The sequence below is a fragment of the Pleurodeles waltl genome, chromosome 11, assembly GCF_031143425.1.
Source record: "Pleurodeles waltl isolate 20211129_DDA chromosome 11, aPleWal1.hap1.20221129, whole genome shotgun sequence".
In the NCBI taxonomy this organism is placed as follows: Eukaryota; Metazoa; Chordata; class Amphibia; order Caudata; family Salamandridae; genus Pleurodeles; species Pleurodeles waltl.
This window is the reverse complement of record NC_090450.1, coordinates 6,853,592-6,877,779: the sequence shown is the minus strand read 5'-3', so window position 1 is coordinate 6,877,779 and position 24,188 is coordinate 6,853,592. Positions and strand designations below refer to the sequence as shown.

General features: G+C 45.5%; 1 protein-coding gene across 2 annotated transcripts in view; it reads left to right on the top strand.

The window, feature by feature from the left end:
• The window catches only part of CCDC50 (coiled-coil domain containing 50), an 83,948-nt gene extending 60,216 nt beyond the window's left edge, over nt 1–23,732 (top strand). The window contains exons 10-11 of one of the 2 annotated variants that reach the window (XM_069212775.1): nt 1,863–1,972; nt 16,723–23,732. In XM_069212775.1, the coding sequence (XP_069068876.1) occupies nt 1,863–1,972; nt 16,723–16,742 (130 nt within the window). In that variant the 3' untranslated portion in view covers nt 16,743–23,732. The remainder of the gene's footprint in view (nt 1–1,862; nt 1,973–16,722) is intronic. The other variant, XM_069212774.1, reaches the window with a different exon arrangement.
• The last annotated feature ends 456 nt before the right edge of the window (nt 23,733–24,188 follow it).

Genomic DNA, 24,188 nt, shown 5'->3' with positions numbered 1-24,188 from the left:
TTCCATCATTTCAATTCTTAGCTTTGCATACTTATCTCGCATGAATATTTTTTTATATACATTTCACATTATAAACTTATCATATTATCCTATAGATCAAATGCAACATCTCTAACATTTTAATTTAAACAGAAAATTCCTTCAGTAAGCATCCTCTATACATTGGGCAATTAAAGAGTTCAGCGCCTAATGATATAGAACATTGCCCCCCCCGAGACAAAGAAGTAAAAGACAGAAAAACGTTGAATAGTGCATTAGGCCATGAGATCATTAAATTAAGCTCTTATCTCCAGGCACCCCTGAGGTTTCAAGTTCCAGGTTCCAAGCAAGAGTAGCTGTTGCAGTTCAGGTTATGCTGTGCATTTTGACTCATCCAGAACTTATAATGTCCTTATCAGGACCAAGGGCCTCATAATGAGACATGTGGTCCAATGACGGCCAGACTTGCGATGGTGGTCGGGCTGCCACACTACATGCAGTTTCACCACCACATTAGGACCCTGGCTGTCAGACCACCAAGGGACCACTGGCCCCGCCAGAAGCCTGGTTCCTGATGGGCTGACGGCAGTCTGTCTCATGCTCGGCCACGGCTGTGCTGAATCCAACACCACCGTGCGGAGCATGAGTCCTCTTTCTGCCAGTCTTCCGTGGCGGTTCAGCTGTTATAGAAAGGCTGGTGCAAAGGCTGTGCAGGGGTCCATGGGGGGGGGCTGCAGTGCCCATGGCATGGGCAGTGCAGGGGCCCCCCTGCTAGCACCCCTGGAATGCCCACTGTCGGCTTGACAGACAGTGCGCATTCTGATGGTGCTGTAGTGTTACGGTATTGGCCTCGACTTGAAGCCGAGAGCAATCCCATAGCACTGTTCCTGCCGGGCTAAATGGTGGGAATGTAATAATATGGCAGGGGGGTGAGGCAGCCGGGGTTGATGGCCGCCTCACCCCTGCGAGTTTGGCGGTTGGCTTGTCTGACCACCAGATTTCTAATGAGACCCTAACTGTCCAAAATGTGCAGGAGGCTTGTTTGCGCTTCTCCCGCTTTAAATGTAGCACTTCATGTTCTGGTGGCCAGTAAACTTCTGCATTGGACGCAAAACAACAGTTACACACGTCGCCCATCACTGGGTGGGCCATTACATACCTGTGCATTCTTTTCACAATGCATTTCTGTTATATGAGATGTTTAAATACCAGTAGCCAGACTGTCATCGGTGTCCCTAGAAGTGAATTTCAGGGGAGGGCACATTCATCACAGGTAAACTAGTGCTTCCCCTGGGCGCTCAGAATAAGGCACTAAACGGGAAGGGGAGCGGTCAGGCTCAGAGTGGGAGCTCCGCCAGTCTACGGTCGCTGAACTTGCCCTCTTTCCAAATAGAAATAACCTTCCTAATCTTAACCTGTTGGTGACCAGATTTAGTTTGAATCTGCACATCCCTCACAGAGCGAATCCCCCATTTAGGCGTCAGTGAGGGGGTCATTCAGCGGGCACTAAAGTTACATTTTGTTAATACAAGCATAAATAGGGTAATAAAAAAAACATGAATCTGAATGGATTATTTGTGTGCATGTAGCTAGAGCGCGCTCATCTAAAAACATAATGTGTTTCTCTTTGGCGCTAAACCGATCATGGAATCTCCTGTTGATGATGTGAATGCAGGAGGCAAAGGTAACTACTTGTGCAAGGTGGCAGGGGGGCATTGTGGGTCAGCCCCATCAGCATTCATTGCAGATAGGCCTGCTGAGGTTTTGTTACTCCACTGCATGTGCCTTGCCCCAGATATTTCTCACCAAGAGATGAGTGTTTGCAGAGATGTGATGCACTAACCTCGTGAGCTCTCTTGCTGACCCTGTGCTTGGCTTCGCAGGCCTCCCCCGCCCGCCGCTGAGGTCATTTCAGACCTGGAGAGCAGTCTCAGTTTTGAAAAACAGTCCAGCTCGACGCGCCCTTTCTCCAAATCTCAAACGTCTCCTAAAGGTAAGAGCTTTACTTCCTCAAGCCTTCTTTCTGTGGTACGTCTTCCTTTAGAAGGGTGAGTCCATAACTACTCCCCGGCCGAGGCAACGGGGTCCCTCAGAGGAGTTTGTGGGGATGGAATCGGTCTAGAGTCACTTGCTTTGCGCAATCCTGCCATCTAGTGCTTGGGTCTGGAAGTGTCCTTGTTCTCTTCAAAACTTGGTTTTGTGCACACTAGGGCGATGCTGCCCGGGCCAGCGGGAGAGCACATCCTTGTCTTGGTCTACAGTGCATGGAGAGGTTGTGACTACGTTTGGAAGCCGGGTTTAGTCGTAGTAGCCAAGGATTCCGATGGCGTTGTCTGACATTTTCATAATTTCAGCGTAATTATGAGTGACATTTCAACAACTATCAGTGACACTTTATTCAGAGAAAAATAAAGCAATGTAGACAAGGGAACCATTTAAATATCAGACATTACACCCATTTGAGGAACGAGAAACTCTAAGAAGATCTTAAAACTGCTGCAGAGCACCAATATTTAAAAAAAGACTTAGCTCAGTCACTTTTCTAAGAAAATCGTCATTAATAGCTGACTGAGCGACCGCCTCGGATCCGGCGCGCCTCAGTGCCCGCTACTGTCAAGTTCACACATAGCTACAGTTGCATTGCACAACAGTGGCTCTAAGTCTCGAGTCACCCCGCCCATGTGTACTAATCATTGCTTTGTGGTACAAAATCAACAAAATGAAGTAAAAATGTTATTTCCGTTAAGATCTCTTTACTGCTGGATGTTTATTTACATTTCAGCAGGTTGTAATGGGAAGTTGAGATTTGGCAGTGGTGAATAGAAGGCGCAGTCGATGTAACTTTGCTCCCATCGGAGTGTAACGGACGTGAACGTGTTTCTGTGTGCCATCTGCAGAGCGGCAATGCACGGATAAGCACCTTGTGCAGGCTGCTTAGCACCTCATCAGCAACATACTGGTATTAAAATCAGAAAAGCACAATGATTCACACAGACCTGAGTGAGTCGCAGCCATGACGAGAGTCCTGAACAGGCACCACCTGAGGCAGTTGCGCACTCTGTCGGAGGCGCACGCAGGTTGCTCATCATGCAGTGCTTGGGCAGAGCTCCGACCCACTTGCATCTGCACCTCAGCGCTATCGACCCTATAAATGCGTGACTTTGCATTTTAGTGCGGTGGTATGGACCGCCACACTAAAATGCATTTGTCTCACCCCTGATGCGTGGTACTTGGCCGGGCGGTTTAGTGTCTATAAAGTGAGGTACGAAAGCCTCGGTTGTTGATGCAATACTATTACAAAGTCCACTCCAGTCTTCTTTACTTCAAGAACAGACTTTATTGCTTCTTCTCCACTCTGTGCCTTCCGTCACCACCATCTCTGTCAACTCTCAACATTCTATCATGCACTCCAGGTCCCTACCACCTCCCGAACATTCCATCCTCAATCTCCCACATAGGGGAGGGCGGACTATACCATTAAGAACTACATCCTACCCATATCTAAACATTATGTTGCCAAGAACGTTAATAACACAAGAATTATATTTATCTAATGACCGTATGTTCATGAACTATATACACATAATTACTAACTTATAAATTGACTAAATTACAACACATCTTCCTCGCACAATAAAATGTCCAACCAATGGGGGAGGGAATTTACTTTGGAAGGGATAGTTTATATTTAACAAAGTAATAATTCCTTGAATAACCGAGATTCACCAACTGTTGACTATTTGATGTAATCCTTACTCCACACCGGAGGTTTGGTCATCCGACTACTTGGAGTCCTCAGTACATTGTCCCTGATCTCCATCCGCGTTGGTTCCTTCCATGTAGAATTCTTGTCTGTGACCTTGGCAGTAAAAGGAACATATCTTGCAACCCTGTCCATGCTCCAGCACTGTCCATTTTCTAAAATAACAACATTCTTCTTTACCTCTGAAATGCAAAATGGACCCATGAATTTAGTATCCTTCCACCCGCCTCCCGAATAACCAATTGATTTTCTGATCATGACTTTACCCCCCACTTTCCAGCATTGTCCTTTAACTCCAAATTTGGTATTCTATCTTTCCTTATAACCTTCCTGGTGCTTCACTACCTTTGTACTAACAGTTGGAAATGTATTCTTACACCGTCTGCCCCCACCCAACCATGAGGGATAGAATTTAGTACATGGTTCTCTGCCTCGTAATGCTGAGAACGGTGAGATCTTTGTAATCGAGTTGGAGTTGGTATGATATGCCCATAACATTTCTCTAATGGCATTTTCAATATTCAATTTGTTAATACTTGCCAATTGGATACATTCTTTTATCATTCTATTGGCCCGTTCTGCTAAGCCATTGGCTCTGGGACAATATAAAGCTGTGGTGTGATGTTTTACCCCGATTGAATCCAGGAACTGCTTCATTGAGCTTGAAGTTAATTGGACCCCATTGTCCATTATGAGAACTTCTGGAATTCCTTCTATACTAAATACATTTTTCAAGAAGTTGATGACTGATTCTGTGGTAACAAGGTTAACTAACTTTGCTGTGATCCAATGCGATTGGTAGTTAATAAGAACAATCGCAAATCTTGTAGGTAGACCCGTATAATTAAGGGGTCCAATGATGTCTAACGCTAATTTAACCCATGGCTTGGCAGGAATCTGTACTGGGGAAATGGGTGTCTTGCGTATTACCTTTGACTTGTCACTTAGAGCACAACAGGAGCATTCTTTAACTTCATCCTCAATCATAGAATCCATGTTTGGAAACCAGAATCTTTCTCTTACTCGGGCTTTAGTAAGACTTCTTCCAAGATGACCCTCGTGAGCAAGTTTGATAATCTTAAGTCTGAGATTACTAGGAGGTATGATTTTGTCATTCCTTAGAATATAATTGTCTTTCTCATTAATCTCCAATCTTACCTCCCAATATTCCTTGATGATGTCCTCTACATCTTTTTTATTCCCGGGCCATCCCTCTCTCGCCTTCCTCCTTAACAGCGCCAAGGAATTGTCTTGTTGGGAAGCAGATTTCCACTCCTCATCACTTATGGATGGTAAGTCAACCGGTAAAATAGAGTATTCTAAAGCGTAAAAAATTTCTATACAGTCTAACGGGGTTCTTGAGAGGAAATCAGCTGCACAGTTTTTATTTCCTGGTAGATACACCACTGAGAAGCAGAAATTTTCCAAAGCTAGAATCCATCTAGCTATCCGGGGTGTGATATTATTAAACCCCTTGGTGGAAAATATATATACCAACGGTTTATGGTCAGAGCGTAATGTGAATTGAGCGCCCCACAGCAACAAATTTAAATGTTTTACCGCCCAGAAGCATGCGAGGGTCTCCCTTTCAATTACTGAATAGTTAGCCTCCGCCTTGTTTAAGGTTCTTGAAGCGAATGCTACTATCCTTTCCTCCCCATCAATAATCTGCGATAAGGTTGCCCCCAGGCCTAACTTGCTGGCATCGGTTGTGAGGAAGGTTTTTCTACGGTGGTCAAAATTACACAAATATGGAGCATTTACAATGGCTGTTTTGATTTCCTTAAACGCTTTGTCATGGCTCTCGTTCCACTCATAAGGAACCTTATTTTTCAACAGTTCTCTAAGATCTGCCGAGACCTTTGAAATTTTTTTTACGTACTTGGCCATAAATTCGCCAAGGAAGGACCTCAGCTCATCTTTGTTTTTTGGTGCACTGGCATTCATTACTGCGTCAACGAGTGAAACTTTGGGTTTAAAGCCATCCTTGGATATAACATGCCCTAAGTACTCCACCAAATTTACTTTCATTCTGCACTTCTCTTTCTTTAATGTGAGACCTGCTGCTTTTAACTTTTCTAGGATAACTCTAAGTATTTTATCATGCTCCGTTTCTGTTGCACCATATATAAGTACATCATCCTGGAAATAAAACGTATTGGATACACTACCTAGGATGTTTTGCATGATCGTTTGGAAAACCGCTGCAGCTGATGCTAGACCGAAGGGCATCCTGTTGAACATGTAAGATCCAAATGGAGTGGTGAATGCTGTTAGCCATTTGGACTCTGGGTGCAATTCGACTTGATGATCTGCACTCGAGCGGTCTAGTACAGAAAAGTATGAAGCTTCCCCCATAGTGCTCAGTATTTCGTGTATTCTTGGAAGAGGATGCCGCTCAACCCAAATATTCTTGTTTAGGTCTCTTAAGTCTACACAAATTCTGATTTCATTGTTATTGCTTTTCTTGGCCACCACAATGGGGGCCAACCACTCGGAGCATTCAATGGGTTGGATAATTCCTTGTGACTCTAATTTTTCTAATTCCTTTTTTAATAGCTGCTTCAGCAAGTGTGGAATAGGTCTGGTTTTATGCACAATGGGTTTACTTTTGGGCTTGAGTTTAATTTTATGTTGAAAGTTTTTAAGTAATCCTAATCGCTCACAAAAAATATCAGGAAATTCTCGAATGGAATTCTGGAATTCTAGTCAGGGCTGAATCGAACCTTCACCGTCGAATTGAAGTGCACGCAGATCAAAGCCAAATGCCGCTCGTTTTGTCAGATGTAAACTCTAATTGACCTTTAGTTGAAGTACTCGGCACTTGTGCTTTGATTCTGAGGAATTCAAAGCAGGCCGCCGTTCGTGCGCTAAATCACAATGCGTTGTCTGACACTGCAAACCGGCACCTCCGCGCAGATCACAGGAAACCGCCGCTGCCGCCAAATAGAAATACGATGTGTCCGACACTGCTTCACGCTGCCGCCAAATAGAAATAAGATGTGTCCGACACTACTTCGCACACCTGCCCCTACACTACTCTGCTGTCCAATGTAACCAACGCAGACAGAAACGAAATTCCTGTTCGTATTCAGTTCCTTTGTTTTTCCTCACTAACGGAATGTTAAATTCAGTTAATAGTTAATACTAAAATAAAATAAACCGGAACTCCGAGTTTCTCTTGGCAACAGGCTTCAATTCCGAAGGACACAGGATAGGTGGAGAGTCACCAACATGGAAAGGGGTAGAGAAAAATGTGCCCCCTTACGCACTCCTCGTCGCCATTATTACAAAGTCCACTCCAGTCTTCTTTACTTCAAGAACAGACTTTATTGCTTCTTCTCCACTCTGTGCCTTCCGTCACCACCATCTCTGTCAACTCTCAACATTCTATCATGCACTCCAGGTCCCTACCACCTCCCGAACATTGCATCCTCAATCTCCCACATAGGGGAGGGCGGACTATACCATTAAGAACTACATCCTACCCATATCTAAACATTATGTTGCCAAGAACGTTAACACAAGAATTATATTTATCTAATGACCGTATGTTCATGAACTATATACACATAATTACTAACTTATAAATTGACTAAATTACAACACATACTCCCGCGTTAATGTGAATTAAGTCATCTGCCACTGACTGAAACACCAACAGATTAATTGTAGCACCAGGATACGAGATTGGTGACAGCTTTACAAATAGTGTAACTAGATAATCAGACGCTCATTTGTGCACGTTATCGACAGGAGGTGACGTAAGCTTCCAGAGTGTTGATGGTTTGAATTTAGAATGAATGGTGAGGTGTATTGGGCTCATCAGGTAAAGCGAATGTAACCGTCATTCAAAGCTGGACTACAGTCAGCGCTACGACGTGCTCAGATTTTTTCGGTGCTCCAGAAATAAGGACCATCTGCAAGAAATATTTTGCTGCTGTAGAAAGTGCTTCAATTGAGAAAAAAAATCTGTTCCACTTCCATTTGAAGTGCAGACCGTCAATTAAAAAAGGTATCAAGTGGTGGCAGCAAATGCTTCTTAACTCTTTTTATAGACTGGTATTCCTCTGACTGCAGCATTCTGTTTCACTAGTTGTAACTTACTTTTAGAATTGCAGAAGGCTGGCAGCCACACACAAAGCAGGGTTGTCCCTCTTTGCAAAGGATCTCTGCAGCCCAAACTGCAGTACCTTGTCTTCCATTCATGAAATATATGTACATTACTCATTCATACATAAGGCGCAGCAAGGCCCTCTGGCACCGTCTCATCTACGCTTCTGCAAGACCCCTCTGCAGGACCCTCTGGCACTGAGCTCATCTACTCATCTGTGCTTCGGCAGGACCCTCTGGCACTGAGCTCATCTACTCATCTACCCATCTGTGCTTCGGCAGGACCCTCTGGCACTGAGCTCATCTACTCATCTGTGCTTCTGCAGGACCCTCTGGCACTGAGCTCAGCTCATCTACTCATCTGTGCTTCTGCAGGCCCCTCTGGCACTGAGCTCAGCTCATCTACTCATCTGTGCTTCTGCAGGCCCCTCTGGCACTGAGCTCATCTACTCATCTGTGCTTCTGCAGGACCCTCTGGCACTGAGCTCATCTGTGCTTCTGCAGGACTCTCTGGCACTGAGCTCATCTACTCATCTGTGCTTCTGCAGGACCCTCTGGCACTGAGCTCATCTATGTATGTATATATGTATTGAGTATTTATAAAGCGCATTCCGGCCCAAGGGCATCGAAGCGCTAACTGGGTGAGGCGGGGTAACTTAACCGGAAAATTCCCAAACTTATAGAGGAAACAGCCAGGTCTTGACCAATTTCCTAAATATTAAATAGTTATGTTCTTGCCTAATGTTCAATGGTAGAGAGTTCCAGATTTTAGCAGCCGCAATGGTAAATGCTCTGTCTCCCCACTTTACTTTCTTAGTGCGGGTTGTTTGAATTTGATAGGCACAGGCCGAGCGCAACAGCCGATTCGGCCTGTGCCATTGCAGCTTGGTGGTTAATGCCTTAGGCCCAATCCCATGGACAGCCTTGTGGGTGATGCAGAGAGCCTTAAAAGAGAGCCGCTGGATTACCGGAAGCCAGTGTAGATCTTTAAGGCACCTCTTAACAGAGGCCCCGTGAGGCAATTTTAATAAAAGCCTGGCAGCAGTGTTCTGCATCAACTGTAGTTTGTGCAAAGATTCTTTATCCAGATTGAGTAAAAGCGCATTTCCATAATCCAATCTGGAAATGACTAAAGCCAAAATGACAGTAGTTCTGCAGGCTTGTGGAATAAAAGGAAATATATTTTTTAATTTCTTCATGGTCCACAGACAGGTCTTAATTATCAGATTGACTTGAGGTTTAAAAGACAGTTGCTCATCAAATACTACTCCTAAATTTTTTGAGGTAGACCGTGGAACAGGAAGCGTCCCACATTCTTCAGGCCACCAGCTAGAAGACCAATGTACCCTTCCAATTCCAAAGCACAAAATCTCAGTTTTTTCACAGTTGAGTTTCAACCAGTTGGTCTTCATCCAATGATTCACTGCTGTCATACAGGCGTTGAAGCGGATGGCCACTTCTTCAAGGTCTTTATCAATAGGGATGATGATTTGAGTATCGTCTGCATATGAAGTAGGAATAAAGCCAAAAGAGCGAACCAGCTCTGCCAGCGGTGCTACGTACACGTTGAATAGCGTCGGGCTTAAGGAGGAGCCCTGAGGGACCCCACATGGCAGGAGGTAGGCAGGGGATCTGAAGTCGCCACTACTAACTGTGGCCCACCTGTCAGATAGAAAAGATTCAATCAGTTTAAGAGCCTGGTCTCTAATACCTGCCTGATATAAACGGTCTAGCAGGATATGGGGAGCAATGGTGTCAAAAGCTGCCGACAGGTCCAATAACACCAGAAAGACCCCCTGCCCCTTATCCACCAGTCTGCGTATGGTGTCCGATGATGCAATGAGAGCTGATTCAGTGCTGTGGGATTTCCGAAAACCATGTTGCGAGCTGTCCAAGCCCTTAGAGGCAGACAGGAAATCAACCAATTCTTTATTAAGATGTTTTTCTAAGATTTTGGCCGCATAGGGGAGAAGGGCTATTGGGCGTAAGTTAGTCAAGTCATCGGGTTTGCCAGCTGCCTTCTTTTTTAACAGGATAATAGTGGTTTCTTTCCATACCCTGCGGTATAGGCCCGTTGCAAGCACTTCCTGAAAAATAGGGGCCAGCATAGAAACCACTAGCTCTGGTACTAATTGGAGGATAGCAGGGGGGCAGGGATCCATAGGGGAGCCAGATCTACCTTCCAAGAGCAGTTTACACAAAACCTCATGAGAGGGGATCTTAAACTTTGAGAGTAAGAGTGGCTTGTCTGGCACCCCGTTAGTTGTCACCCCCGGGTGAGGATGAATAGTTGACCGGGGGGACGGGTTAGCTGGTTTCTTATCCAACCTAAAGCTGGAATAAATGTCAAGAACTTTACATTAAAAAAATTTGGCTATTTTATTACAGAAGTCTTGAGAATTTTCTACTTTGGGAGTGCCTAAGGGAGTGGTGAGAACGTTAACGGTTCTAAATAGCTCTCTAGAAGAGTTGGCTGCTTCGCTAATTTTACGTGTGAAGTAGTCCGATTTGGCTACCCGACAGGCTTCTTTGTAAGTGTTAAGTGCGAGCTTGAGATCCACCCTCTCGGCTTCACAAAGGCTGAGTTTCCAGCAGAGTTCCTTCTGCCGGTATTTCCTCTGTAAGATTTTGAGGGCTTGAGAGAACCAAGGTTGATTGGGTTTCTTCCTAGTACGGGAAGCAGAGATCCTCGCCGGTGCTAGCGTGTCCATTGCCTGTCTAATGCCCAGATTAAATCTAGCAAGCGGTGACAACATGGACACCTTTGGATCATTCCAGTTATGTATAAGTGTTACTTTCAGTGGTTCTGCTTCAATATTTCTCCAGGATCTTATCAGTTTTTTTCTGGGGAATGGATATTATGGGCTGCTGCCTGGCCAGAAATTTAAACGTCAGGAGAGCATGATCCGTCCACTCTAACGGGGTCATTGAGAGATACAAATATTCCTCGGGGTGGGTGAAAATCCCATCTAGGGTATGACCAGCTCTATGAGTGGCCATCCCATCTTTTAGGACCCAATCCAGAACCACCATAAGGTTGAGGAATTCCGCAACCAGCAAATCACGCGTATTATCAAAATGGATGTTAAAATCTCCCAAGATGATTGCTTTAGGGGCCATGATTAAAGGTTCCAATAATGAAGGCCATAACAAGAGGAACTTAGAAGCGGGGCCAGGGGGCCGGTAAATTAACAGGCCTTCCAAGACTAGAAATTTGTCCAGGAATAGTTTAAAGGCCATAGCTTCACAGACCTCTGGTATGTGACTAGCACTATTCCAGGTGCAAGTGAACTCAGACCTACAAATAATGGCCAAGCCTCCTCCTCTGCCTGTATTCCTGTCCACCCTGTGAAAGGAGAAGCCGGTAGGGGTTGCCTCAATAAAATCAGGGTCCGAGTCAGACCTCGCCCAAGTTTCTGTTAGGAAGAGACAGTCTATGTTGAGAGTAAGAATAAGTTCATTAATTTCAAATTTGTGTTTTGGGAGGGATCTAACATTTTTAAGAGCGAAAGAGCCCACCGCTCTACCGTCCCTTACAATTCCACCTAAAGCATGTTCAAAATTGTTCCCCCCTGCTCCCCAAACTCCCTGGGTTTTCTGCTTTCCCATCAAAGATGGTATAGGCACCATCCAATTACACTGCGCACACCTCCAGGCGTAAGCAGTGTCCGGGATAAGAGTGTGGGTGCACCGGGGGCATGCCAGCTTCTTGAGTTCTTCAATGGTATAACTAATTTTTCCAGAGCAAGATGCAAGATTCCTGGCCCATTCTGGCGCGGACGGGCGCAGACGGGCTTGCCTTTGGCGCGCCTTCGGCGCGTCCGCTGCGCGGCCGTGTTTGAGCCGGCATTTAACCCCCCTTGATGGGACAAAACCACTAGACCGCTAACCGCGGTTTTTGCCCCGAAACCGGAAGTGGGCTCTAACCGGCCCAACTTCCTGCACCCAAAGTGGTCGGAGTCTCAGAGCACAATAAATTAAAAATATCCCTTTCTCAACCGAGTATCATTCAGGTAAGGAGGGGCGGTGATTATCCCAACAATTCAAATTGAAGTGCATTAAATAAATCCAAACGTTAAAAAAACTTTGTAAAAACAGGCATGTAGTAATTCTCATTCCTAAAAAGACAGATTAATAAGTTCAAATTCACACAGAGTGATAAAAAGCGGCAAGATACAGATCTTCTCATCTGTGCTTCTGCAGGACCCTCTGGCACTGAGCTCATCTACTCATCCACACTTCTGCTGCAGCAGTAATACCTTCTGGTACTGCCTTAACTACTTATCGATGCTTCTGCTGGAGCAAGACCCTCTGGCATGGCACTGTCTCATCTTCTCCTCTATGCTTCTGCTGCAGCAAGACCCTCTGACACTATGTACTTCTACTCGTCTGTACTCTGCCTCTTGCACGCTACCTGTTTAGGCGTCACTGAAGCAAGACCCTCTGAGAACTGTGCTCTTCTGCTCCTCTAAGCTTCTGCTGTACCCTCTGGAACTGGACCTACCTGCTGATATATGCTTCTGCTGCTGCAGAACCATCTGGCACTGGGCTCATCTACTCATCTATGCTTCTGAAAGACCCTTCTGCAAGATCTTCTGGCACTGGGCTCATCCATGATTCTGCTGCAGAAGTACTCTTTGGCACTGGGCTAATCTACTCATCTATGCTTCTGAAAGACTCTTCTGCAAGATCTTCCAGCACTGGGCTCCTCCATGCTTCTGCAAGCCTGTTAGGTTCTGGGTTCATCTACTTATCTGTGCTTCTGCTGAAACAACACCATCTGGCACTTTACTCATCAGTCCTTCTGCTGCAGCAGTACTCTATGGCACTGTGCTCGTCTTTACTCCTCCTTACCTCTGCAATGCCCTCTGGCACTGGGGTCTCCTACTTATCTCTGTCTACAGCAGCAAGCCCATCTGGTACTATGCTCATCCTAACTGATCCATACTTATGAAGCTGCTAGGCCTTCAGACACTGGGCACTTTCACTCATCTATACTTCTGCTGCTACAAGACCATCTGGCACTATGCTCATCCTTAGTGATCCATACTTATGAAGCTGCTAGGCCTTTGGATGCTGGCACTTTTACTCATCTATACTTCTGCTGCTACAAGACCTTCTTGCACTGTGCTTACCTACTCATCTATGCTTCTGCTAGGCCCTCAGGCACTGCACTCCTCTACTCATCTATGCCTGTGCTGCAGGAAAACCCTATTGCACTGTCTCATCTATGCATGTACTGCTGCAAGACCGTATGACACTGTGCTAACCTTCACTCATCTGTGCGTCTGCAAGGCCCTCTGGCACTGGGTTCATTTACTTATCTCTGTCTGCTTCTGTAAGGCCCTCTGGCACTGAGACATCTTCTTATCTCTGCCTGCTTCTGCAAGGTCCTCTGCCACTGGGGCATCTCCTTATCTCTGTCTGCTGCTGCAAGGCCCTCTGGCACTGAGGCATCTTCTTATCTCTGTCTGCTGCTGCAAGGCCCTCTGGCACTGGGGCATCTCCTTATCTCTGTCTGCTGCTGCAAGGCCCTCTGGCACTGGGGCATCTTCTTATCTCTGTCTGCTGCTGCAAGGCCCTCTGGCACTGGGGCATCTTCTTGTCTCTGTTTGCTTCTGCAAGGCCCTCTGGCACTGGAGCATCTTCTTGTCTCTGCCTGCTTCTGCAAGGCCCTCTGGCACTGGGGCATCTCCTTATCTCTGTCTGCTGCTGCAAGGCCCTCTGGCACTGGGGCATCTTCTTATCTCTGTCTGCTGCTGCAAGGCCCTCTGGCACTGGGGCATCTTCTTGTCTCTGTTTGCTTCTGCAAGGCCCTCTGGCACTGGAGCATCTTCTTGTCTCTGCCTGCTTCTGCAAGGCCCTCTGGCACTGGGGCATATTCTTGTCTCTGTTTGCTTCTGCAAGGCCCTCTGGCACTGGGGCATCTTCTTATCTCTGCCTGCTTCTGCAAGGCCCTCTGGCACTGGGGCATCTTCTTATCTCTGCCTGCTTCTGCAAGGCCCTCTGGCACTGGGGCATCTTCTTATCTCTGCCTGCTTCTGCAAGGCCCTCTGGCACTGGGTTCATTTACTTATCTCTGTCTGCTTCTTCAAGGCCCTCTGGCACTGGGGCATCTTCTTATCTCTGCTGCTGCAAGGCCCTCTGGCACTGAGGCTTCTTCTTATCTCTGTCTGCTTCTGCAAGGCCCTCTGGCACTGGATTCATCTACTTATCTCTGCCTGCTTCTGCAAGGCCCTCTGGCACTGGGGCATCTTCTTATCTCTGCCTGCTGCTGCAAGGTCCTCTGGCACTGGGGCATCTTCTTATCTCTGTCTGCTGCTGCAAGGCCCTCTAGCACTGGGGCATCTTCTTATCTCTGCTGCTGCAAGGCCCTCTGGCACTGAGGCTTCTTCTTATCTCTGTCTGCTTCTGCAAGGCCCTCTGGCACTGGGTTCATCTACTTATCTCTGCCTGCTTCTGCAAGGCCCTCTGGCACTGGGGCATCTTCTTATCTCTGCCTGCTGCTGCAAGGTCCTCTGGCACTGGGGCATCTTCTTATCTCTGCCTGCTTCTGCAAGGTCCTCTGGCACTGGTGTATCTTCTTATCTCTGCCTGCTTCTGCAAGGCCCACTGGCACTGGGGCATCTTCTTATCTCTGCCTGCTTCTGCAAGGCACTCTGGCACTGGGGCATCTCATTATCTCTGTCTGCTGCTGCAAGGCCCTCTGGCACTGGGGCATCTTCTTGTCTCTGCCTGCTTCTGCAAGGCCCTCTGGCACTGGGGCATCTTCTTATCTCTGTCTGCTTCTGCAAGGCCCTCTGGCACTGGGGCATCTTCTTATCTCTGTCTGCTTTTGCAAGGCCCTCTGGCACTGGGGCATCTTCTTATCTGTCTGCTTTTGCAAGGCCCTCTGGCACTGGGGCATCTTCTTATCTCTGCCTGCTTCTGCAAGTGCCCTCTGGCACTGGGGCATCTTCTTATCTCTGTCTGCTTCTGCAAGCCCCTCTGGCACTGGCGTATCTCCTTATCTCTGTCTGTTTGCTGCTGCATGTTCATCTGGCACTGTGCTCATCTTTACTCATCGATGCTTCTAGAAGGTCCTCTGGCACTGACACATTTACTCATCGGTGCTTCAGCTGACCTCTGGCACTGGGTCTGTCTGGCCTAGAAGACCTAATCAGCCAGCGCGTCATCAATTTAGGAGTCCCAAAGTCGTGTTAGTAGCCGCATCACCAGTGGCCCGCCACCTGGACTGCTAAGCTGGCACCTACTCTAGGAACGCCAAATTATCTTTTTTTTGTGTTAATGCCATCTGGTTGGTGATGAGCCAAAGCCCAAAACGCCCCAATGAGCCAGTCGCCTCCTGCTTGATTCGTCCATACCCTGGGATAGGTTTCCATCGTTACGTAGCGGCACAGACTATTGCCCGACACATTGGCATGCGTTTCATTGACCTCCTGTTGATGATGGACTGAGTCACACCAAGATTTTAATGTTGAACCTACTAAATGCACTATTGCTTCTGTTAATCTTCTGAGCTATCTTAATCTTTATTGTTTTTGTTCATCAAAGAAGGTAACACTCTCTGTGAACTGCAGTCCTGATGAACAGCCAGCAGAGGGCAGTGTAGGACTGTTTGATGCTAATCCCTGGTCAAAACTTACTTTGTTGGCTTGTGAAAAGCAATGAACATCACCACGAGTGATAGTCTATTTAAAACCTTATTGTGCAAAACTGTTTGTGTAACTTGCTATCATATAACATGCAGTCATAGTATGTGCTCCTTTCTGATACATAGTCTGAATTCTCTTTTGTATCGCGGAGTCTATAAGCCTCTGCGGCCGCTGTGAGGCGCCATCTGGCTTCTCCACTTAGGCTAGTTCTGCAAGCCTCCTTTTGCAAAGTTTTAACAATGTGACCTCTTGAGGAGTCATGTCAAAAAGGTATCCATTGGGGTCATGGCCATCAACTTACCACTGCCACTGTGTCACAGTTGAACAATAGCAACATAAAAGAATGATGGACGGAGTACTGAAACTTTTCAAACACTCACCCGCAGTCACAGATCTGGGTTTAATTCGTTGTTCTTTTGCTTGCCATGACATCCCAGTTTGGACCCAGACATATGCTAATCAGTCTTGACCCTGCTCCCCATGGGATCAGTCCAGCCCGAACGGCCATGCCAGGTCCTCCCTGGTCCAGAAATAACAATTCTGGGACCGAATTTAGGGTATCACCCTTCATCAGCCAGGCTACATTTGATCCAGTGGTACAGTGAGCACGGGACCCATGTCCGGGCACAATTGATCAATACCTGTACCTATTGAAAATCCCCCTGGTGATAGATTGGTGCGTTAGATGCATTCTGCACAGCCTCTCTGTGATGTAAAGTTGTGTCACCAAGGAAGCAGCTCTCCAAATACAACCTATAATATCAGTTGTGTGAAATCTAGGAGCACTGGGCTGTCTGACTCCACATGTCAGCATACGCACAGCATGAGAATTTGTAGCAGACACAAAACTGCAAAACCTTTGTTAAAGGTAAGTTACTTGTTTAAAGTGTCCTTCTTCTGGGAATTAATATTGAGTTGCCTAATTTAAGGGGTGTTGTGTTAGAGAACAGATCGTGTAATCTGTACGACTAAATTGTTTAATCTAGTGGATTCAGATCTCCACTGCGTTGTGTGTGGTAAAGTCTGGTCCATGTTTTCTTAATTCATTTTTAAAGCATATTTCATACTTGCTGTGTGTAATTGTTCACCTCTTAGGTACGGATAAGTTTACACAATATTCTACTGCTTCCACTTTCTCACTATAGAATGAGAAATGATCTTGGTGAATTGGCGCTTAAGTGACTAATAACACATCTTCGTTATGTTTCACAGGTCCATCCTACCGGCAGTGAAAAGTAAACGTGTTTCTACTGATGCTGACAAACTGTAGCAGTCTTTATCAGGAATTCTGAAGATCCTTTTCCTCTGTGGTCAACACCTTGTAGGTCATCGCGCCCCATCCTGCGTTCGTTCCCTTGTTCGTGCAGCGCAGTCCGGTGCTGAAAGAGCCCTGGAGACCACCACGCGTTAGCTGATCTGGTCCCTACAAATGGCACACCTCCTCCTAACACCACCACCCACGCTCGCTGCCACCTGACAAAGCAGCAAAGGTTATGACTGACATATCAACGACAGCATAGGAATGAGTTCACAGGTCTGACACAGATATGCCCATTCTACTATCCAATCCATTTTCCCGCCTAAACATGCAGCCAGTGAACTGAATGTGCAGGTAACCGATTCCTTGTGCACCTTCTCTTTGTGGGCGAGGGAAATTCACGATTTGAAATTGTTCATAGTGGATTCTTTTTCTGTCCTTAAGTCTACAAATAATGCTTGGTCTTTAGAGTTGTCCACATTGTTGATGTGGAACATAAAGTTTGCGACAGCATCAGGAGTGATATATGGCAGGATAGTGATTCTTGAGAATTGTATTTATAAATGTTTTGAAATTTGATCATAGAGGGCATGCTTGTCTCGCTTTAACGGGTATGAAAAACATCAGACGCAATAAAGCACAAAAGCCTTTACTCGACATGCCAGCCTTTCCCTAGAAACTGACACGTTTGGCCACTTATAACCGGGCAAGGCTCAGGGCTAGCAAGCAATAACTCCAATGGCTCTCATCGCAGAGCACCAATGCGCGGTTGCCCTCCTCTTGGCATCTGCATTAATGCAACAGAACCAGTCACTGATACATGCAACATTAAGAGGTACTGTTGTAGGTTGAAGTATTGGCAAGAACAAGTGTCTTAAACCCTCCTGTGACATTCTGATCCAGCATTGGTTGTTGGTGATGTTTACCAGAGGATCTTTTTGAACTAGAGGCACAGGAAGGGTCATGGTGTGCTCCTGGTGACATGTTGGCTCGCGGCAGCAGAGTGGTCCTCGTCATGCTTGATGGTTGAGTGTGCAGCATTGCAATTCATCGAAGGGTGTCTTCCCTCGCTGTGGCATCTTCGGTTCTTTATGCTGTTCTGGTGTCTAACTCTGTTTCGTACCAAAACGCCAGTCGGCATCATATGAGCTCATTAACGTAAAAGATTTAGCACATCACATCTATGGGAAATCAACAGCTTTTGAAAGCCGAATATGAAAAGCCGCTCTGGGTGAATGAGCTCCACTGCATTTCTCCTGCATAGGGTGTGGTTGATTATTCCCTTATTGATTGTGAAAAACAAAGCACTGATGTATCCTTGAGAAAGGCCTTTGACCTGCTGTCAGTGCATGATCCATAGCCTTCCCAGGAGGATTTACATTGAAACGGGAAGTATCCCAGACTGGATGTTGGGTGGAAAAAGGCCGCTCACTGTGAAACAATGGAGGATGAAACTTTGTGTAATTCACACTAGATCCTATGTAGAAAAATAGAAGTTATTCCTGTACTGATTGTCAGAGAATTGGAAAAATTGGAAGCAGGGGCATCGATCAGAGGACCGCCTGTAGTCACATTGATTCTATGGCAGAAGGCAAAACTTGCACTTTGGTGCCAAGGAGCTTCTACTCTGCGACACCGACTCTCAGACGAGCACCACTTGCCCACGATGTGCGTGACGACCACTAGCATGTGCTGCAGGAACACCAATGGAAGGCACTAAATCAAGCAGTGATTGCCTGGTGTCCTAGTTCAGATTAATGCCCAGTCACCGACAGGCTGGTCGTTTGCCTCGTCATGATTGAATTTTCAAATCTTGCATTCCAAGGGATGCCTCTAGTAATGGTACTTCCACTAAAAATGGGAGCCACTGAATAAAATTGTGTTTTGCAATTTTGACTTTAGTCCAGCTTATATAGTGGTTCTTTCCAGTTCCAACGCAATACATGTCTAGGTGGCGCTACGGCTAACAACGCACTTAGGTGTAGAACTGCCTGTCACTAAATCAACTGTTACTCATTTTGTTTTTCTTCTGTGTGTTTGTTACAGAAAAATCTCTGTGTAGCAGCAGGCAGATGACACCCGTGGCAAGTACGGAAGGTTAGCTGGCCCATTTTCAAGTTATCTGCCTATCATTAATGCAACCAGTCACGATTTGTGGCTTCTCTTTGAGTAAAGCTACACAGAATTCTGCCATGAAAATCAGAGACCCCTTAAAAATGATGTGGACCTTAAGCACAGGTTGGGTAAATTCATTCCTGGGATGAAGAACCATCTCAGGAATTCAATTCTGCTTCCAAGGACTTTCCGTGCCGGGGGGCTCTTACGCTTCTTGACTGATACTTGGGGAGTCTGTAGGCCACAGTGAAGGTTTGAGGTGGTAAGGTCCAGCTCAACGGAAAGACTAATAATGTTCATCGCTGAAATCGATTTGGCAAACACATTTTCCAGACCATGATTTTTGGATAGCAGCCGCCCAAAAGCAGAGTTTCTGCAAATTATTCAGATGTATCATATATTTAGCAGTTATGAAAGTACAATACAAGCAGCACAGGCAGAGCTGCCTGGTGCTTAATTTCAGATCATTGTCTAAAATAAAATCTTAACCGAGTCCCAGGCTTGACATTGTGCAATGATGCTCAGTAGTTTTACTGCTAATATTCATCTACTTGTTGAAAATGGGTATGTATGTGGCCTCTGGGTGATTCAGCATTGAACACTTTTTAACGTTTCTACTGTTTTTTTGGAGATGAACAATTTCCATTCTCTTTTGGTCATTTAGAACTGGAAAATATGAGTTGAATTTTTGTTTTTAATAATTTTCATATGGATTGCCTTGGGAAAATATAATTACATTTCTGTATGGTCCCGTGATACCATTCTGTGATACCACTGTTCTTAGTTGATCAGTGACCGCATTTCCTTTAACTGGCATCATACCCCTTGTGCCAGGATTGTGGGCAGTGCTCTCTGACGCTGGCATTGCTAGGATTTGAGGATGAGACACAATGCCTACTTTGAGGACATCTTATCTTCAGTTTGTATTATGGACAAACCTGTCCCAACCCTCTGCATCACCTGGATACATTTAAATGCACTTTTGTGAAATCTGGATGGCAGAGAGCCGTTGGCGGCTTGGGCTGAATACCGAGCTCTTTAGAAAGGAGCAGTGCCCGTAGCTAGAAGCGGGGACTTTCAGCAGAGACGACTGCTGACCAGTGGCCAACTGGACCTACAGGATTGCGTATCCAAATCTTTTTTATTTTTAATGCACCTGTGTTCAAAAGACCAGACTCCACTGGTACACATTTCTCAGAAGCTGTTTAATGTGCACAGACCTAAACCTGCCTCTCACAGAAGCCTCTTTTAGCATCCTTTTGTCATAGTGCGGGACCCAAAGAGTAGAAAGCTCTAGAAACTGTAGGGGTGCTTGACATTTAGTGCAGAAGTCCTAGGTAGCCAGAAGAGCCCATATTGTCCTCATATCTCATGCACCTCCCAAGCCCAGTGTCACGTTCCGCCTCCTCTCAGGAAAGCAGCCCGCTTCCGGCTGCGTTGTGCTGGACTATACTCACCTGGACCGCACTCTCAATAACTCACCGTTGCATATTAACATTAATTGGAGTGGGGGAGGGGGGTGATAAATATGCACAAAGGTCTTTTCATAACAGATTTGGGAATTAAGTGCCATTTTCAATGTTATTTTGTAAATGTTTATTTTTCTATTTCAATGAGCTGTTTTTTGTTGTTGTTTTTTTTTTTACTTCTGATAGGCCAGTTGTTTTAGTTTCTTTTTACCTCTCTCATATTTGTGAATTTATTGACGACTGATATCATGAAATGGTGTTTTTTTGTAACTTGCTACACCAACCGGCACGCAGATCTGTAAAAGGATGTATTGCAATGTCTGTGTGTTTCTGTCCTAAAAACCTTTATTGAAGGTAACACACTTGACCCTCAAACTTATTTAAGTGAAGGCATTTTCTCCACACTACGAACAAACACATTTGTGGCCGTATAATCATAGTTTTCCATATGTGTCTGTTTGAAGAGATCATTAGCGCTGACGGTCGACTACTGCATGCAATGGCACAGTTTTGCTCTACTTAATGGCATGCTGTTGCATAGCGCTGTTGCATAGCGCTTGCCTTTAAACACAGAGTGCATGCCCTTGGCATGTAGTTCTCATACATATACCACATATGCGGGTTTGACTGTGCCTTGTTGAGAGAGGTCTATTCCTCCATTGACGTCTTATATTAGAAGCGTCCTTCGACTCCTATATGTCAGGCTATTGCTACTTGCTATGCTTTGGCCAGTCATGAACCTAATTAATATATTGCTGTTGTTGGTTTGGGGAAGGGAGGATAGCATACATACACTGGCAAACATTGGAGATGGTGGCATCACCAGTTCGTGGTCTGCTGGTTCACGAGACTCTCCTTATGGAAAAGAAAGAAAAAAAAATAGGATAATATTTATGCAGAATGGGGCAAGCACTTTGAGGGAAGCTTATTCTCTTTGTGAAAATAAGTCTGATAAAAGTATTTTATTCAAAGTGCCAAAACTTTCCATTTGGGGGCCCTGACATAACACACTATGACCCACCTAGGTTGTCCGACGCCAACGCACACCTCAATGCTAAACTTACAGATTTCATACCTGTCACTCTCCCGATGGTCTGAACCGCTGGATTTTTCGGTAGCCCAGCAGCACCTGTGGAGGGTTGAAGCAAGAGTTTCCACTTACACCTTCCTAAAATAGGATCAACCTTTACTGATGATTGTCTTTGTAGTGTTTGGGTCTCTACGTGTTTGTGTGCCAAGTGATTCTCTAAAGTATTGTTCTCATGATGCCTTCTGTGTCGCCATCCTGCATGCATTGACGGGGCTGTCTTTGGAGGAGTTTCTGCAGTGCTCAAGGTAGTTTGCATCAGATGGAATCCTTGCAGCTAAATGACAGGAGACTTGTGCGGTCTCTGGTGACATGGAGGCCTGAGGTCACACTGACTAATGCCAGTTTTAGTAACATGAATCAATCGTATGTTAAGCTCCAATTTGTGTAGTGTGTGTTCTCTTGAAAGTGTGTCTGTGCCTCAGCTCACACAGCACATGCAGTATCTTAGAGGCGTCCAGGACCTGGAGTGCAGAAATGCACATATAAGCCATTGCTCTGGCCCGTTTTCCCCATGTCATATTCCAGTAGGGATCATCAGGGAACCTCATGTAATTCCATGCGTGAGCACCCTATATCCCCGGGTGGGAGGGGGGGGGAGGCATTGGTTTCCTCCAAGAGCCCCTCACTTTGTTAGAATCCTGAATAAGTGTACAGGACCCTCTTTCCTAGTTATTCAAAGAGTGATCCCTAGGCTGTTCCAGGATTGTCCACCCAGGATTTTCCCTTCTGTTGCCGGAGAAAGTTCCCTCTGTCATTCCAGGGAATATTGTACAGCATTCCCTTTCCGTGTGTTGTATCTCTCTCCTTGTCTTATTCCATAAGCCCTTCTCCAGTGTCACGTCAAGATCCCCTGGAGTTATTGGTGATGGTCCAGGATACCCTTTTGGTCAGAGTTTCTACCTTGCAGTGCTACTGTTTCACTATGCTACTCCCCCAGGGTGGACTCACTCTTTCATCTACAGTGTTAGAGAATCCAGTGCTCAGTCTTAGATTGCTTTCTTTGCTATGGGAACTGCGGGTCCCTTTAACTCTGATGAATGCATTATATTGTGATGCAGAGGCGGACCTCTACAATTGGAAGAAAAGCAATATTTATCGCCGAATGTGAGCTTTGTGCCAACATATGCTCTTAAACCACTGGTGGGTGACCACAGCACATAAACTTTGTGTTCAGTTCATGGCCTGGTTGCAAACACTGTGCCTTAACCGATGGCTTTGGAGACACCAGCATCGTCAACCACTTGAGCTGTGCTTTGTTCTGTTAAGTTGCGGATGGCAGAGTCCTTTGACAACCTCGTATGTTGGGCCCTAATTATGAATTTCTAGAGATTGGCAGCCTGTGAGCGTGCCTGTGCCAACCTGTTTTCCGTTGAAAGTTTGGAGCCAAAGCTAACCTTGCTACAAAATACAGTTAAATCCATAATCAGGTGTGGTAGAGGCGTCAGAGACCAAACCTACATCATGGTAATATTTTACTGTTATGTCTCTTTATTCTTTTTCCACGGTGCTTACGCACTGTGGACTGTTGTGCCCCAAAGAAGGGCATGTATGTGAACAGAATAGATCCCTCTGTTGTAAGAGGGTCAACTGGTTGCTGAGGTTGACTGTTGCCCCATGGCCAAGTTTACACCCACGGATTTCACGCAAGTGTGGTACTTCTTTAGATAAACTCTGGGGCACAGCCTTCCACACAAAATTGAGTCTTCTTTAGGTAAAATCTGGGATATAACCTTCCACACAAATGTGGGACTTCTTTACATAATCTCCGGAACACATCTTAGTGAGTTTTGAATTCCAATGCCAGGTGTTTGCAGATGATTTCTCATGGAACTAGATGATTGTTGAAAAGTGTCAAAGCACTATCCTCAAAAAGGTGCTAAGTGCACACTTGCATGGACTGTTACACTGTACGCGTCCCGTGTGTCTCTGTTTAATGTGAGTTTGGTCAGTATTTGCATTGGACATTTGTATACTGCAGTTCACTTTGAAGCGCGTGTGGCTTCCATTTGATGTCAATTGCACAAATACAAGGTTCGTCTATGCAAGCCTGCTACTTTGACTGTTCATGCCACGCTTTTCTGGGTTACTTTACGCTGTCTGAATAATTTTGAACCAAAGTATCATATTGAGGGGCTGTGCATCTTAAACACTATTGAGATGAGTAGCACACTTTATACCTTTTCAGGTGCAAAGCAGTCTGTTTGCTGAGGCCCCAAGAGCCTTTCCATGTTTGTACCCAGTTGTCTTTCTCATTGTGTTCAATAAATCATCCAGTTGGTAATTAACTGCACCAATGTGTGTCTTTTGTTTCACTTTAAAAGACCTTTGTGGATGCTAACAAACCTAAACTCATTGGACTTGCCTTGAAACTTTGTGTCTGAGTCCTGATAGGAGAGCATCTTCAGTCATGACGGAGTGAGTGGTCCTGCTTGCTTAAATGGGTTGTTGGGTAGACACATGCTCTTGAATCCTGTATCATAATATCTACTATCCTTTGTAACATATTCCTCTGTGTAAGCCGACAGTGGTTACCTTACACTTTTTTTTTTTTTGTGGTAAAAATGGCATCAACAAAAGTTGTTCTGTGTTCAGATTTCCAGCTTTCAGGAACAAGCAGAGTTGCCGCAGTTGTTTGCGTTTTCTAAGTGGTACTCGATTCTTTCTTCATATTTTTGTGGTTTCTACTGATTTGCAGTGTGTTGCGGAAACAAGTCTGAAAACCCGTTGATGAACCCAGAAAGCAATT